This window comes from Tamandua tetradactyla, chromosome 10 (assembly GCF_023851605.1).
Source record: "Tamandua tetradactyla isolate mTamTet1 chromosome 10, mTamTet1.pri, whole genome shotgun sequence".
NCBI classification, from domain to species: domain Eukaryota; kingdom Metazoa; phylum Chordata; class Mammalia; order Pilosa; family Myrmecophagidae; genus Tamandua; species Tamandua tetradactyla.
The window spans coordinates 105043578-105060852 of record NC_135336.1 but is presented as its reverse complement, the minus strand read 5'-3'; the positions used below and the strand labels follow the sequence as shown (position 1 = coordinate 105060852).

Here is a 17275-nt window from a genome sequence, read left to right as displayed (position 1 = left end):
GCTAGAAATAAAAATCTAAAATTGTGGAATAACTCATACCAAACTCTGAAATCTGTTCTACAGCTAATTATTGTGATGCTTTTATGTATATATGTTATTTAAAGAGAAGGAGGAGTTTAACAGAGAAGACAGGATTTAACAAATAAGTATGACTGCTGAATCATTGTATTGCTATTTCTGTTGGTATCCAGTGTCTTGGAGAAGCTAGAAGAAAAAAATTGAAAATTGTGGAACTGTAATCCATACCAAACTTTAAAATCTGTTCTATAACCACTTGTTAAAAAGTAGTTGGGAATTTATTGCTTTTTTGTATATATGCTATATTTCACAATTTTAAAAAAATGTTAAAAAACAAACAAACAAACAAAAAAGCATCAGAAAAGTCCCTTGAAGGATGGGAGAAAAAATTATGGAACGATTAAACTTTACACCAGAGAAACCCCTGATACTGTGACAAACATTAAGGACACCCAAATCAATAGGCAAGCCCTTGATCTTGAGGCTTGCTCTTCTGAAGCTTATGTATGTAGCAGAGAAGCTTAGCCTACCTATAGGTATACCTAAGAGTTACTTCCAGAGGACCTCTTTTGTTGCTCAGATGAGGCCTCACTCTCTCTAAGCCCAACTCTGCAAGTGAAATCACTGCCCTCCCCTCTACGTGGGACATGATATCCAGGAGTAAAAATCTCCCTGGCAGCGTGGGAGATGACTCCCAGGGATGAGCCTGTCACTGGCACCATGGGATCAACAATGATATCCTGACTAAAAGGAGAAAAGAAGTGTAACAAACAAGGTATCAGTGGCTAGAAAATTCAAATAGAGTCAAGAGTCTACTCCGGAGGTCACTCTTATGCAAGCTTCAGTTAGACATTGCCACCATAACTTGCCAAACCCCAACCAAAACCACAGCAGTCGTGGGGATCCAAGATGGCGTCTTAGTAAGGTACATGCGTCTTAGTTCCTCCGACTCCAAATCAACTAATAGGTGAACAGAAACAGTACAAAACAACTCCCGGGGCTACAGCAGGGAATGGACACACAGCATAACCAACTCTGGGCTGGCTAGTCTGACTGCGAAACTCAGCTGCGGTGAGTGAGATCCCCGAGCGGCGGGCGATTTCCCGAGCAGCCGCAGCTGCGGCGGTCCGAGCTAATCCCTCCCTCCTTCCGGGGCTGACTGAGAGACTCGGAGAGACAAGCTTCCCAGCCAAGGCGGCCGGCGCCACACTTTTGCGGGCGGCTTCGAGTCCGCGACTACAAGTCTCGGATCAGAGGGCTATCCAAAGTCTGGGCTGGCAAGTCTGATTCCGAGTCTTGGCTGCGGCGAGACCCCCGAGCGGCCCAGCTGCGGCAGTCCGAGCTAATCCCTCCCTCCTTCCGGGGCTGGCTGAGAGACTCGGAGAGACAAGCTTCCCAGCCAAGGCGGCCGGCGCCACACTTTTGCGGGCGGCTTCGAGTCCGCGACTACAAGTCTGGGATCAGAGGGCTATCCAAAGTCTGGGCTGGCAAGTCTGATTGCGAGACTTGGCTGCGGCGAGACCCCCGAGTGGCCGCAGCTGCGGCGGTCCGAGCTAATCCCTCCCTCCTTCCCGGGCCGGCTGAGAGTATCGGAGAAGTAAGTTCCCCAAGCCAAGGCAGGCGGCGCCCTTCTTTTGTGGGCGGCTTCGAGTCTCGGCTTTAAGTCCGCGGCTACGAGTCCCGGATCAGAGGGCTATCCAAAGTCTGGGCTGGCTAGACTGACTGCGAGACTCGGCTGCAGTGAGACCCCCGAGCGGCGTGCGATCTCCCGATCAGCGGCAGCTGCGGTGGTCCGAGCTACTCCCTCCCCCCTTTCCGGGCCGGCTGAGAGTATTGGAGAAGCAAGTTTCCCAAGCCGAGGCAGGTGGCACCCCTCTTTTGCGGGCGGCTTCGAGTCTCTGCTTCAAGTCCGCGGATACGAGTCTCAGATAGGAGGGCTATCCAAGCCGCGGAAGCCCCCCCCCCACGGGAGGCTTCCTGGTCCGGTGGGGAATCCCCCAGGCCCGCTGCGGCCCGCAACCAGCCACAGGGTCCCCTCAAGCCGCGGCAGCTGACGCCCCCACCACGCGCGGCCCCTGAACCAACGGAGAGATTTGGATCCGAAAGCCCCAGGCCACGGAGATCGGTGACTGGGGGAGACCCATTCCAAACACTTGAGACAAACGTGTGCCACGTGCGCCACGTACTGGGCAAGATAAGAAAAACAGATCCCAGAGATTTCACAGAAAAATCTTACAACCTTGCTGGGTCCAACACCCAGAGAAATCTGAATAAATGCCCAGACGCCAGCAGCAGAAGATAACTGTCCACGCTCAAAAGATTGAGAATATGGCCCAGTCAAAGGAACAAACCAATAGCTCAAATGAGACACAAGAGCTGAGACAACTAATCCTGAATATACGAACAGAAATGGAAAACCTCTTCAAAAATGAAATCGATAAATTGAGGGAGGACATGAAGAGGACATGGGCTGAACATAAAGAAGAAATAGAAAAACTGAAAAAACAAATCGCAGAACTTATGGAAGTGAAGGATAAAGTAGCAAACATAGAAAAAATAATGGATAGTTACAATGATAGATTTAAAGAGACAGAAGATAGAATTAGTGATTTGGAGGATGGAACATCTGAATTCCAAAAAGAAACAGAAACTATAGGGAAAAGAATGGAGAAATTTGAACAGGGTATCAGGGAACTCAAGGACAATATGAACCGCACAAATATACGTGTTGTGGGTGTCCCAGAAGGAGAAGAGAAGGGAAAAGGAGGAGAAAAACTAATGGAAGAAATTTTCACTGAAAATTTCCCAACTCTTATGAAAGACCTAAAATTACAGATCCAAGAAGTGCAGCACACCCCAAAGAGATTAGACCCAAATAGGCGTTCTCCAAGACACTTACTAGTTAGAATGTCAGAGGTCAATGAGAAAGAGAGGATCTTGAAAGCAGCAAGAGAAAAACAATCCATCACATACAAGGGAAACCCAATAAGACTATGTGTAGATTTCTCAGCAGAAACCATGGAAGCTAGAAGACAGTGGGATGATATATTTAAAATACTAAAAGAGAAAAACTGCCAACCAAGACTCCTATATCCAGCAAAATTATCCTTCAAAAATGAGGGAGAAATTAAAACATTCTCAGACAAAAAGTCACTGAAAGAATTCGTGACCAAGAGACCAGCTCTGCAAGAAATACTAAAGGGAGCATTAGAGTCAGATACAAAAAGACAGAAGAGAGAGATATGGAAAAGAGTGTAGAAAGAAGGAAAATCAGATATGATATATATAATACAAAAGGCAAAATGTTAGAGGAAAATATTATCCAAACAGTAATAACACTAAATGTCAATGGACTGAATTCCCCAATCAAAAGACATAGATTGGCAGAATGGATTAAAAAACAGGATCCTTCTGTATGCTGTCTACAGGAAACACATCTTAGACCCAAAGATAAACATAGGTTGAAAGTGAAAGGTTGGGAAAAGATATTTCATGCAAATAACAATCAGAAAAGAGCAGGAGTGGCTATACTAATATCCAACAAATTAGACTTCAAATGTAAAGCAGTTAAAAGAGACAAAGAAGGACACTATATACTAATAAAAGGAACAATTAAACATGAAGACATAACAATCATAAATATTTACGCACCGAACCAGAATGCCCCAAAATACGTGAGGAATACACTGCAAACACTGAAAAGGGAAATAGACTCATATACTATAATAGTTGGAGACTTCAACTCACCACTCTCATCAAGGGACAGAACATCTAGACAGAAGATCAACAAAGAAATAGAGAATCTGAATATTACTATAAATGAACTAGACTTAATAGACATTTATAGGACATTACATCCCACAACAGCAGGATACACCTTTTTCTCAAGTGCTCATGGATCATTCTCAAAAATAGACCACATGCTGGGTCACAAAGCAAGTCTTAACAAATTTAAAAAGATTGAAATCTTACCCAACACTTTCTCGGACCATAAAGGAATGATGTTGGAAATCAATAATAGGCAGAGTGCCAGAAAATTCACAAATACGTGGAGGCTCAACAACACACTCCTAAACAACGAGTGGGTCAAAGAAGAAATTGCTAGAGAAATTAGCAAATACCTCGAGGCGAATGAAAATGAAAACACAACATATCAAAACTTATGGGACGCAGCAAAGGCAGTGCTAAGAGGGAAATTTATTGCTCTAAATGCCTATATCAGAAAAGAAGAAAAGGCAAAAATTCAGGAATTAACTATCCATTTGGAAGAACTGGAGAAAGAACAGCAAGCTAACCCCAAAGCAAGCAAAAGGAAAGAAATAACAAAGATTAGAGCACAAATAAATGAAATTGAAAACATGAAAACAATAGAGAAAATCAATAAGGCCAGAAGTTGGTTCTATGAGAAAATCAATAAGATTGATGGGCCCTTAGCAAGATTGACAAAAAGAAGAAGAGAGAGGATGCAAATAAATAAGATCAGAAATGGAAGAGGAGACATAACTACTGACCTCACAGAAATAAAGGAGGTAATAACAGGATACTATGAACAACTTTACGCTAATAAATACAACAATTTAGAGGAAATGGACGGGTTCCTGGAAAGACATGAACAACCAACTTTGACTCAAGAAGAGATAGATGATCTCAACAAACCAATCACAAGTAAAGAAATCAAAGCAGTCATTCAAAAGCTTCCTAAAAAGAAAAGTCCAGGACCAGACGGCTTCACATGTGAATTCTATCAAACATTCCAGAAAGAATTAGTACCAACTCTCCTCAAACTCTTCAAAAAAATCGAAGTGGAGGGAAAACTACCTAACTCATTCTATGAAGCCAACATTACCCTCATACCAAAACCAGGCAAAGATATTACAAGAAAAGAAAACTACAGGCCGATCTCTCTAATGAATATTGATGCAAAAATCCTCAATAAAATTCTAGCAAATCGTATCCAACAACACATTAAAAGAATTATTCATCATGACCAAGTAGGATTCATCCCAGGTATGCAAGGATGGTTCAACATAAGAAAATCAATTAATGTAATACACCATATCAACAAATCAAAGCAGAAAAATCACATGATCATCTCAATTGATGCAGAGAAGGCATTTGACAAGATTCAACATCCTTTCCTGTTGAAAACACTTCAAAGGATAGGAATACAAGGGAACTTCCTTAAAATGATAGAGGGAATATATGAAAAACCCGCAGCTAATATCATCCTTAATGGGGAAAAATTGAAAACGTTCCCCCTAAGATCAGGAACAAGACAAGGATGTCCACTATCACCACTATTATTCAACCTTGTGTTGGAGGTTCTAGCCAGAGCAATTAGACAAGAAAAAGAAATACAAGGCATCAAAATTGGAAAGGAAGAAGTAAAACTATCACTGTTTGCAGACGATATGATACTATACGTCGAAAACCCGGAAAAATCCACAACAAAACTACTAGAGCTAATAAATGAGTACAGCAAAGTAGCAGGTTACAAGATCAACATTCAAAAATCTGTAGCATTTCTATACACTAGCAATGAACAAGCAGAGGGGGAAATCAAGAAACGAATCCCATTCACAATTGCAACTAAAAGAATAAAATACCTAGGAATAAATTTAACTAAAGAGACAAAAGACCTATACAAAGAAAACTACAAAAAACTGCTAAAAGAAATCACAGAAGACCTAAACAGATGGAAGGGCATACCGTGTTCATGGATTGGAAGACTAAATATAGTTAAGATGTCAATCCTACCTAAATTGATTTACAGATTCAATGCAATACCAATCAAAATCCCAACAACTTATTTTTCAGAAATAGAAAAACCAATAAGCAAATTTATCTGGAAGGGCAGGGTGCCCCGAATTGCTAAAAACATCTTGAGGAAAAAAAACGAAGCTGGAGGTCTTGCGCTGCCAGACTTTAAGGCATATTATGAAGCCACAGTGGTCAAAACAGCATGGTATTGGCATAAAGATAGATATATCGACCAATGGAATCGAATAGAGTGCTCAGATATAGACCCTCTCATCTATGGTCATTTGATCTTTGATAAGGGAGTCAAGCCAACTCACCTGGGACAGAACAGTCTCTTCAATAAATGGTGCCTAGAGAACTGGATATCCATATGCAAAAGAATGAAAGAAGACCCATATCTCACACCCTATACAAAAGTTAACTCAAAATGGATCAAAGATCTAAACATTAGGTCTAAGACCATAGAACAGTTAGAGGAAAATGTAGGGAGATATCTTATGAATCTTACAATTGGAGGCGGTTTTATGGACCTTACACCTAAAGCAAGAGCACTGAAGAAGGAAATAAATAAATGGGAACTCCTCAAAATTAAACACTTTTGTGCATCAAAGAACTTCATCAAGAAAGTAGAAAGACAGCCTACACAATGGGAATCAATATTTGGAAACGACATATCAGATAAAGGTCTAGTATCCAGAATTTATAATGAGATTGTTCAACTCAACAACAAAAAGATAGCCAACCCAATTACAAAATGGGAAAAAGACTTGAATAGACACCTCTCAGAGGAGGAAATACAAATGGCCAAAAGACACATGAAGAGATGCTCAATGTCCCTGGCCATTAGAGAAATGCAAATCAAAACCTCAATGAGATATCATCTCACACCCACCAGAATGGCCATTATCAACAAAACAGAAAATGACAAGTGCTGGAGAGGATGCGGAGAAAGAGGCACACTTATCCACTGTTGGTGGGAATGTCCAATGGTGCAATCACTGTGGAAAGCAGTTTGGTGGTTCCTCAAAAAGCTGAATATAGAATTGCCATACGATCCAGCAATACCATTGCTGGGAATCTACTCAAAGGAATTAAGGGCAAAAACTCAAACAGACATTTGCACACCAATGTTTATAGCAGCGTTATTTACAATTGCAAAGAGATGGAAACAGCCAAAATGTCCATCAACAGACGAGTGGCTAAACAAACTGTGGTATATACGTACGATGGAATATTATGCAGCGTTAAGACAGGATAAACTTATGAAGCATGTAATAACATGGATGGACCTAGAAAACATTATGCTGAGTGAGTCTAGCCAAAAGCTAAAAGACAAATACTGTATGGTCCCAATGATGTGAATCGACACTCGAGAATAAACTTGGAATATGTCATTGGTAACAGAATTCAGCAGGAGTTAGAAACAGGGTAAGATAATGGGTAATCGGAGCTGATGGAATACAGACGGTGCAATAGGACTAGATACAAAAACTCAAAAATGGACAGTACAATAATACCTAATTGTAAAGTAATCATGTTAAAATACTGAACGAAGCTGCATCCGAGCTATAGGTTTTTGTTTTGTTTTGTTTTGTTTGTTTTGTTCTTATTATTATTACTTTTATTTTTTTTCTCTATATTAACATTCTATATCTTTCTCTGTTATAATGCTAGTTCTTCTAAACCGATGCAAATGTACTAAGAAACGATGATCATGCATCTATGTGATGATGTTAAGAATTACTGATTGCATATGTAGAATGGTATGACGTCTAAAAAAAAAAAAAAATGGTCAGCACAATACTGCCTAATTGTAATGTAATTATCTTGGAACGCTGAATGAAGCTGCATCTGATCTATAGTTTTTTTTGTTTGTTTGTTTGTTTTCTCTTATATATTTTTGTACTTTTTATTTTTATTTGTGTTTTCTCTCTGTGTTATCACTTTATTTCTTTTTCTGTTGTAGTGCTATTTCTTTCTCTAAATCGATGCATATGTACTGAGAAATGATGACCATACACCTATGTGATGATATTAAGAATTACTGATTGCATATGTAAAAAAAAAAAAAAAAAAAAAAAAAAACCACAGCAGTCAATCCTAAAGAACACCTCGGACATTATGTAAGAGTCTACAAATGTTTCTATGCACTAGGGTAACTTTCAGAAACCTACAACCTCCAGATTGGATCCCAGGCCAAATAAGTCCTGAAATGTAGAGAGGCCAGCCTCTCTAGAACATCAATCAGTTCCATCCTCCTATCCCATATAATAGACAGCCCCTTCCAATGTGAAACAAATAGAATGGGCATAGTTCAACTACCCCTAGGGATTCGGAGAAAGATCAAAGGTGATGGTGGAATTCTACAGAGAAGGTAGGGTTAACAAATGAGTATGATTGCTGAACCATTACATTGACATTTCTTTTAGTCTTCAGTATCTTAGATCAGCTAGAAGTAAAAACTTAAAATGGTAGAATTGTAACCCATACCAAACTCTGAAATCTGTTCTACAACTAACTGTTGTGATGTGCTTTGAAATGTATTACTTTTTTGTATATATGTTATTTTTCAGGAAAAAAAGTCAATTGTGATGATAAACGCACAGGTATATGATGGTATTGTACACTTTTGATGATTACATGGTGTGCCAGTTTGAAACGATTGATGCACCCTAGAAAAGTCATGTTTTAATCCTAATCAGTCTTGTGGGAGCAACCATTTCTTCTAATCCCTATTCAGTACTAGAGGTTGGAAGCTTGATTAGGTTATCTCCACGGAGATGTGATTCACCCGGTTGTGGGTATTAACCTTGGATTAGAGGGAGATGTGACTCCACCCATTCCACGTGGGTCTTCACTAGTTTACTGGAATCCTTTAAAACAGGAAGCCCTTTGGAGAGAGCCCCTTTTTTGAGAATGATGAGACAGCCACGAGAACTAAGAGAGAGTCCATTTGGCCAGAGACCTTTGGAGATGAAGAAGGAAAATGTCCTCAGGGGTGCTTCATGAAACAAGAAGCCTAGAAAGAAAGCTAGCAGACGCAGTCATGTTCACCATGTGCCTTTCCAGTTGAGAGAGAAACCCTGAATGTCACTGGCCTTCTTGAACCCAAGGTATCTTTTCCTGGATGCTTTAAATTGGACATTTCTATAGTCTTGCTTTAGTTGGGACATTTTCACGGCCTTAGAACTGTGAACTTGCAACTCAATAAATTCCCCCTTTTAAAAATCATTCTGCTTCTGGTATATCGCATTCCAACAGCTAGCAAACTAGAACACATGTATGTAAATATATTATATATATCAATAAAAAATAATCAAAAAAAAGATCTAAGGAGAAAGTGGAATTATAAAAGAGAAGACAGGATTTAACAAATGAGTATGACTCCTGAATCATTATATTGATGTTTCTTTTAGTCTCTAGTGTCTTGGAGCTGCCAGAAGGAAAAACTTAAACTTGTGAACTATAACTCATACCAAAGTCTGAAATTTGTTCTATACCTAGTTGTTGTGGTGTACTTTGAAATGTATTGCTTTCTGTCTATATGTTATTTTTTTACAATAAAAAATAAGAAAAAAAAATGCCTTCCAGGATTCATCGTAGCTTCAACATCGCTGGATCTTTATTATTAAGCAATTAATTCTAAAACTTGGCTCATCCCACCACTCCTTATTACTTAGCATGGATGCATTTTTCAAATTACAACTTTTAGGCACATTTACAGATGGGGAGGCTCCGAAGTGCATTCCCATCTCCATAGTAATAGAAGCCTCTGCTATTCTTCCACTTCCTACAGTCATCATTCAGGACCACAGGCAGAGCTTCCCTTATGCATTCTCTTCTCCCTGGAATCTGGGAAGTCTGTGCTCCTCCTGACACTCATGCAATAGTCAAACCCAGAGAGGAAGATATTTCAGGGAAAGGTGGCTTCCGGATGCAGAGAAGCTACCATACGTATTTTCTAAACTGCAGTCAAGAGTGATTCCAATTCAGTTTTTTTTTAAACCACATTAGAATCATGATTTGTAAGCAGATTGAATATATTGATTATCTCTGTTCTCTCACCTGAAATCCCTCTAAAACAGCAGAATTTACATTAATTTTAAAAAGCCAAAACCTAAGGCTGCAGGGCTGGAGGAAGTTCCATCATCGTAACTTAAAAAAAAGCATTTGGGTCACAGAGTCCCAGCAAATCACAGAATTGAAGGCATCAGCATGTCTGAAGGCAGGGATCCAGAGTGGAGCTAACAACAGAGGTCCTGGTGACACTGTGCAAGGAATTAGAGCCTAACTCCCCTCTTCCCACTGAGCAGTGGAGGCCGCTGCCAGTTCCCAGCAGAGCACAGGAGGGTCACTTTCTTAAGGACACATGAATCAGCATCATTACACAGAAGTCTACAACTGAAGCAGTGAAGTTCCCTTCCTTCCACACTCTGCAAGAAGCTCCATCCAAGCAAGATAAATTTAAGACGAGAGACTAAGGAGTTCTCCCTGGGGAAACTGATCAGCTCAAAAGAAAAGTCCTGCAGATACTCTGGAGGATGGGGGTTCCCCACTGAGATGGCCTGGTCTCTTCTGGGAGGCCCAGCACTTGACAAGCCCTAGTCAAACTACCGATCAAGTATCAAGGTAAATGAAAGACCATTTCATACATGCACAGGCTCAAAAATTTCATTTATCTCCCATGCATCCTTTCTCAAGAAGCTACTGGAAGATGTGTTTAACAAAACAAGTGAAGGGGAGAAGGGAAGAGGATGTCACAGCAGCCAAGAAAAGGAGCCCCAAGAGGAGGCAGGCAAAGAGCATTCCCAGGTGGCAGTGAAGAAAGGCTCCAGGTGCCGGGCAGCGTGGCCAACCTCAAGACCTCAAAGCGCTGCACCAGCAGCAAAAGGACAGCGAGCTCTAAAGGGGCTGACTCCAAGAAAATTTAAAATAGGACTAAAACCAAACTGACACGTTTGACCATATTCCGATCTGTTACAGTTTCGGCAGATTTTGGAAATAAAATGATAGATCCTTAAAACTAAGCAAATAAACATGCTCAGATAAAAAAGCAATCATAGTACACTGTAGTATATGGTACAGTCATTATTTATATAATCATAAGAATATTTAGAATGTCATAATAATACAAAATACTGAATATTGTTTAACTCCAGACTGCTAAGACCGTTATCGGAATGGGGGGGGGGGAGAAGCAAAAGGGACAGTAAAACAAAGGTAAATCTTTACCTCTCAGTAGCACTAGATAAATTCTAAAATTGAAAAGCCAAGAAATAGAGAACAAGTTTATTTACTAGAAACATACAGGCAAATACCAAAGAAAGGTAAAACACTGAGTTACTTTTCTGGGAAGGGGGTCAGGGAAAGACTGTTGTTTTTTTATTAAACTGAATTACTGTTTGATTTTTTTTTTAAAGCATGTGAACATATTTTTGAAAACTAAAATTCTAGAGAAGGGAGAAACAGAGGGAAACACTGTTGTCATCACCATGAATTAGATGCTACTGTACTGAATATACAACTAGATGCTACCTGACTTCAGAAAATGTTTTAATGATACTTCCTTAAAAGGATTCCCCGCATTTTCCTATTTTCAAATTAAGTACATTGTGCAAGGCCAGCACGACAAAGCTTCTGATATTTGAGGCAGAAAATTCTTAGTGTAATTTTCAGCAGTTGTGGACAGACTTAGTAGGCTGATGCGCCCTGATCCCAAATTACATGTTAGAAAGTTTTCTGGATGTGATGGAAAGTGTTCAGTGTCCACTAGGCTAGGTTATGGCTTCCAGTTGTTTGGTCAAACACTGACCCAGTTGTTGCTGCGGTGTTTTGGAGGTGAGGCCAGCATCTGTAACAGGTTCACTTCTAGCAGAGGAGGTCACTCTCAGCACTGTGGGTGGGCCTCAGCCAATCAGTCCGAGATCTCAAAAGCCAGGACAGAGGGTTCCAGAATCAAAAGGAATTCTGCCTAGAGAGCACCCTCCACTACTTCCAGGCCTTCCTTACAGAATCCAACTAAAGACTTCAACATCACCACTCGGGAATTTCCAGCTTCCAACCTACCCTAAGAATTCAGACCTACCTGCCCCAACAATCAAAAGAGCCAATTCCTTCTAATAAATCTCCTCTTTAACACACACACACACACACACACACACACACACACACACACACACACATATTCTCTGGGTTCTGGCTCTGTAGAGAAGCCTCACTAATATATTACATGAGGACCTACCTCGTCAAAATGCTTCATGTCTTAGAAACGGGAAAGTACTTGGTACCTCTTATAGGAAAAGGTAAATATTTTTTCTAATATTACTATAATGTTAACAAATTCCATTGTTGACAAAGAATACATTTTTATGTATGTTTCGAACATGCAGGCCTAAGCCCCAGTGTAGGGTCCAGGACCTCCAGCCAGGGAGATGTCTAGTCCCCAGCCCAGGTATAATACCTGGGACGGCTGGAACCAGATGATGGGGCTGTGGCTGCTGAAGGGAGACAGGGAGCCCCAACACCCAGCCTCAGGAGTAAGGAACAGTCAGGGAAATTCAGAAATGTGCCCCAAATTCACATGCTGGAACTTCTACATGCCTCCTGGCCCCCATACCACCCCCAGCACCCAGAGGCATCCTCAGACTTACAGATCTAAATGCAGCTATGTTTCTTTTTTAATAATTTAATTCCAGGAAAAAAAACAAATTATTTTATAGATCCTTCTAAGTATCTTACAATTAAAGGAGCAGCCAACCTGTGACATTCGACTAACTTAACTCCTGCTAAGCTAAAAGAAACTACTTTCCTTTTGAGCCACTGTTGTCTCACCTACAAACTTGTGCAAGGTCTCTCCCAGGTCTAAAAGTCACTAACTGTTCTGATTATACCCAATCTAAGCCAAGGAGGGCACTTAGTTTCTAATCTTTCAGATCATTTACAACTGCACTAGCTAAATCTGTATGTTTACAGTAAGGCAAACATGTCTGCAACCAAATGCCTCACTCTTCAGCTCTAAACCACCTTCCAAGCTGCCTGTCCTGTTTCTTAAACTTTCTTACTTTCTCGCCCTTCCAAATAATTCCCTGTCCATATCCTCCACTCCCAGGCATCTGTGGCTTTGCCCAAGCTAATTCTTCCTACTGCAATAACTATCCCCATCTCCATCCCATCCTGCTGAAATTATACAAACACCCTTTGTGAAATGAAGCAAAGGGAAGGAAGAAAGAGGGAGAAGTGAGAATGTAGGATGAGTTTATTTTAGACAAGTCCCCTGACTTCTATCTTGATGCCTGGCTTCACTTCTTAGGCACTTGGGTTTACTGCTATTCCCAAAATGCCTTTATAATCCCACTCTCAACAAAAAGGAAAAAAAAAAAAGTTAATTTATGGAATCTAGATAACCCAAGTTATACAATGAGAAATATAAATAAAATTGGGGGCAAAAAAAAATGATTCTGGGAAAGCAAAGTCTATACGGAGGCCCAGAGATCTGGAAGGGCCCGGGCCTCAAGGGGTGGCTTATTAGTTCAAATTCTACTCTTGTTAGGGAGATTAAAAGTTGTTCTCACCAGCAAATAATAGATGTTTAATAAATATCTGTTGACTTAATGAATGAATGAAAATTTGGGGGTAAGGGAGACCTCCCCTCCATTTGAAAATATAATTATTAACACAGTGGTTAAAACCAAAAGATTGTCTACTTAACTTAAACATAGAAAATGTGCACATTAAATGACAAAAAGCTTAAATGCCTTTGGTTACAATTATCAAAAAATGAACTAGATCATTATTGTGGGGTCTTAAATCTGATTTTACAAGTAGAAAGTATGTCAACTTCTCTATGGGACCAAAGAAAGAGATGTTTATTTAGTGCAAAATTTATATTTTTGGTAGCACACCACCTAATCTAATTTGTATGGTCAGTTTTTCAAATACCATAATTGCAGGGAATCTTGAATAGAGAGTGAGATCTTGTTGGTTTGTACAGGTCAGTGTGACGCCCTGAAGCATCCGGAGTAATTTGGGCAGAGAATAAAAAAGTATTTGCACAGTCCCTTGAGGGACTGGTGAAAAAGGAGGAAATACAAAACTTCCCCACCTGGGGAATTCCTGATATTCTCACAAGCAATGGGGACAACCAATTTATTAGGCCAAGCCTTCAATCTTGGAGTTTGCCTCTACGAAACTTATTTCTGCACAGGAGAAGCTAAGCCTACTTACAATAATGCCTAAGAATCACCCCCCAGAGAACTTCTCTTGTTGTTCAGATGTGGCCTCTCTCTCTAAACCAACTTGGCAGGTGAACTCATTGCACTCCCCCACTATGTGGGACATGACTCCCAGGGGTGTAAATCTCCCTAGCAACAAGGTATATGCTTCCTGGGGATGAGCCGGGACCTGGCATTACAGGATTGAGAAAGCCTTCTTGACCAAAAGACAAAACAAAGATTCAGTGGCTGAGAGATTTCAAACTGAGTCACGAGGTCATTCTAAAGGTTATTCTTATGCATTATATAGATTAGCCTTTTTAGTTTTTGGTGGATTAGAATATCTTTAAGGAAAGACCTCAAACTGTTGAACTGTATTCCAGTAGCCTTGATTCTTGAAGACAACTGTATAACTATATAGCTTTTACAATGTGACCCTGTGATTGTGAAAACCTTGTGGCTGATGATCCCTTTATCAAAGGCATGGATAGATAAGTAAAAAAAAATAAGGACAAAAATAAATAAATAAGGGGTTAAAAAAATTGGGTAGACTGCAAAACTAGTGGTCAATGAGAGGGAGGTGCAGGGGTATGGGATATATGGGCTTTTTTCTTCTTTTTCTTTTCTTTCTTTTTTTTGTTTTTTTTCTTTTTTCTTTATTTCTTTTTCTTGAGTGATGCAAATGTTCTAAAAATGATTATGGTGGTGAATATACAACTGTGTGGTGATATTATAAGCTATTAATTGTATACTTTGAATGGACTGTAAGGTGTGTGAAGATTATCTCAATAAAAATATTTTAGGGGGTGCCAGGGTAGTTCAGCGGTAAAATTCTAACCTGCCATCAATGGGGTCTGATTCCCTGCCCATGCACTTCCCCAAAATAATTCAACAAATGGTACCACAACAACGAGACAGTCACATGGAAAAAGTACGAAATATGACCCCACCATACAGTGTACCAAAAAAAAAAATTTTTTTTTTTAAATTAAAAAGTATGGGTACAATATAGCATGAGATCCAACTTTGGAACATCACTGCAACCCAGAGAGATGGACGGTCAGGTTTCCACTGAGCCAAATCACCAGCCCAAGGATATTTTAAATCAGAAAATAACAGTAGGCAGTGACAAAATAAATGTCAGGGTTTCCAATCGTAGGCCTCCACATCAGAGCTTAAACCAGCAACCATGAAAACATTTTTCATTCACTGAAAGACCAAGCAACTATTACAGATCAAGTTGCTAAGCTAAAACAGACCCAGTCCCAAATAAGCAAAAGATAAAGACTGGAAATATGAACTGCGATTAAAACATATAAAACAGAGCAAGGTCCTCATACCTAGTCAGGAGCACTAGGGAACAACTTCACCAGACAGTAAATCTGAGTAAAGCTCCAGAGTGAGAAAGTTAAGTGTGCAAAGGGATCTCGGCATCCCAGGAGAGGCTGAAGCTGGGGTGTCATCAGCAAGGGGGCTGGTACCCTCACCACCCACCCACCCACAGGGCTACAATCAGCATAATTAACAGATGACCAAAAAAGTCATGCAAATGTCCCTCAAGAACATTAAATAAGTCCTTTACATCTCAGCATTTCCACATGTTCAAAATTTCTACTCTGATCTAAACCTTAAAGATTATTTTTTCAGTGAATTAATCCAGTGTGTAAACCACTACAATACTCAATTTTTCCTCCTTCTGTATTAGCTTTTTCAAGAGGGGTTCCTTGAGAGACTTAAGTCCTATTGCCCCCAAAGCATCCATTTCATGTGATGAAAGAACTGTTCCTCCTGGTATCTAGATACTAGCTAGGAGAACTGAGAAGACAATCACTTATATCCTGGGTCCTAGAATGCTAACAAGAAAGGGGATTTCTGATTTGGCTGCAGCACAATACAATCCCTTCCCCAAGCCCAGTCTTCCACAAAATGTTCAAGCCTGAGACAAGATTTTAAATTCCCACACGAGTATTATAGTCTTACATATATAGTAAACCTCGCTTTAATGCTAAAAAGGAGCCGAATTTCCAGAAGAGGAAAGGGCAAAACTGATTAAAAGCGAAACACTATCAAGGGACCACGAAGACGGCGCCAGTGACGTCGATGAAAGCCATTTGCGGACAACTGCAGTGAGAAGTCAGGTCCCGTTCCAACCGCAGACCGGAGAGAACCACCGTTCCCCTTCCCCAGACGGCAGAGATTAGAAATCCGGCCCCAGTCACACTGCGGGCAGCCCCACCATCCGAACCACCGCGTGGAAACGAAATCAAGCAGACTCAAAGACCACGTGCTGCCTCAGTTGGTCCGAGGCAGCTGAGCGAAGCTGGAGGGGCCAGGCAGCTCTGTCATCCTGAGGCGTCCGACAGGAAGCTGAGCTGCAGCCTCCTTTCTCTTCAGTCAGGTGCACCCCAACACTCTCACCAGCCCGTTAGGCAGCGCTGACGGAAAATCACCCTAGGCGGGTGCTGCCCTTGAGGTGCAAGTGGCGACCCCGTGCGTCTACACGCAGGTACCCCGAGCCGTACCCTAGTCCCACGGGCCCGCGCCCCTAGGAGACCAAGCGGTCTCCCTCAGCTTTTCGGATCTCCCAGCACCCCAGCTGGGGGTCTCTCCCGCAGCACGGCGCCTCCGGTCCTCCGGGACCCTACGCGCAGGCTCGGGGCTCCCCCACCCTCAGGGATTCCCCAAGGGGTGCTCGGCACCCGGCTGCGTGCCGGGCCCGCGCTTCCGGCTCCGGCGCCCCCCGACGCCGCCCGCCCACCTGGCCGCGGCGCCCGCCCACCTGGCTCTCGCCGACGCAGAAGACGCGGCCCCCGCGACTGAGGCACACGCGGGCGTCCGGGGGCCGAGCCGCGGCGCAGCAGAAGGTGAAGGAGCAGCGCGAGGCGCGCAGCCGCCGCACCGTGGTGAGCACCAGCGCGGCCGGCCGCCGCCCCCAGCGCGCCCACAGGTACAGGTAGCACAGCGTGATAAGCATGGCCGGCGGGCCAGCGGCGGGGCCCGGACGCTCGCACCACCCGCCCCGGCCCGCCCCGAGCGCCGCGGCCCCGCCCCGCCGGCCGGAAGAGACGCGCCGCGCCGCGCGGAGGCGGCGCTAGGACCGCGCGGAGAGTCCGCACCGGGTCGGGTCGGACCGGGCCGGGCGACGGCGTGAGGCGTGGAGACTGCGCCCGCGCTGCGATATATGGGGGCGCGCCTAGAGTGGGGGACCGGGAAGAGAGCCCACGCGCGACGGGCTGCCGGGAGAGGCTTCTGGGGAGGCTGACCCAGAGCTGGGGGTGAAGGGAGAG

The 17275-nt window shown here is 42.4% G+C and overlaps 1 protein-coding gene across 4 annotated transcripts in view; it reads right to left on the bottom strand.

The window, feature by feature from the left end:
* Positions 1–16962, bottom strand: part of HLCS (holocarboxylase synthetase) — a 264092-nt gene extending 247130 nt beyond the window's left edge. For 3 of the 4 annotated variants that reach the window (XM_077119101.1, XM_077119098.1, XM_077119099.1), the window contains exon 1: positions 16768–16962. In XM_077119101.1, the coding sequence (XP_076975216.1) occupies positions 16768–16962 (195 nt within the window). The remainder of the gene's footprint in view (positions 1–16767) is intronic. The other variant, XM_077119100.1, reaches the window with a different exon arrangement.
* Between the last annotated feature and the right edge of the window lie 313 nt (positions 16963–17275).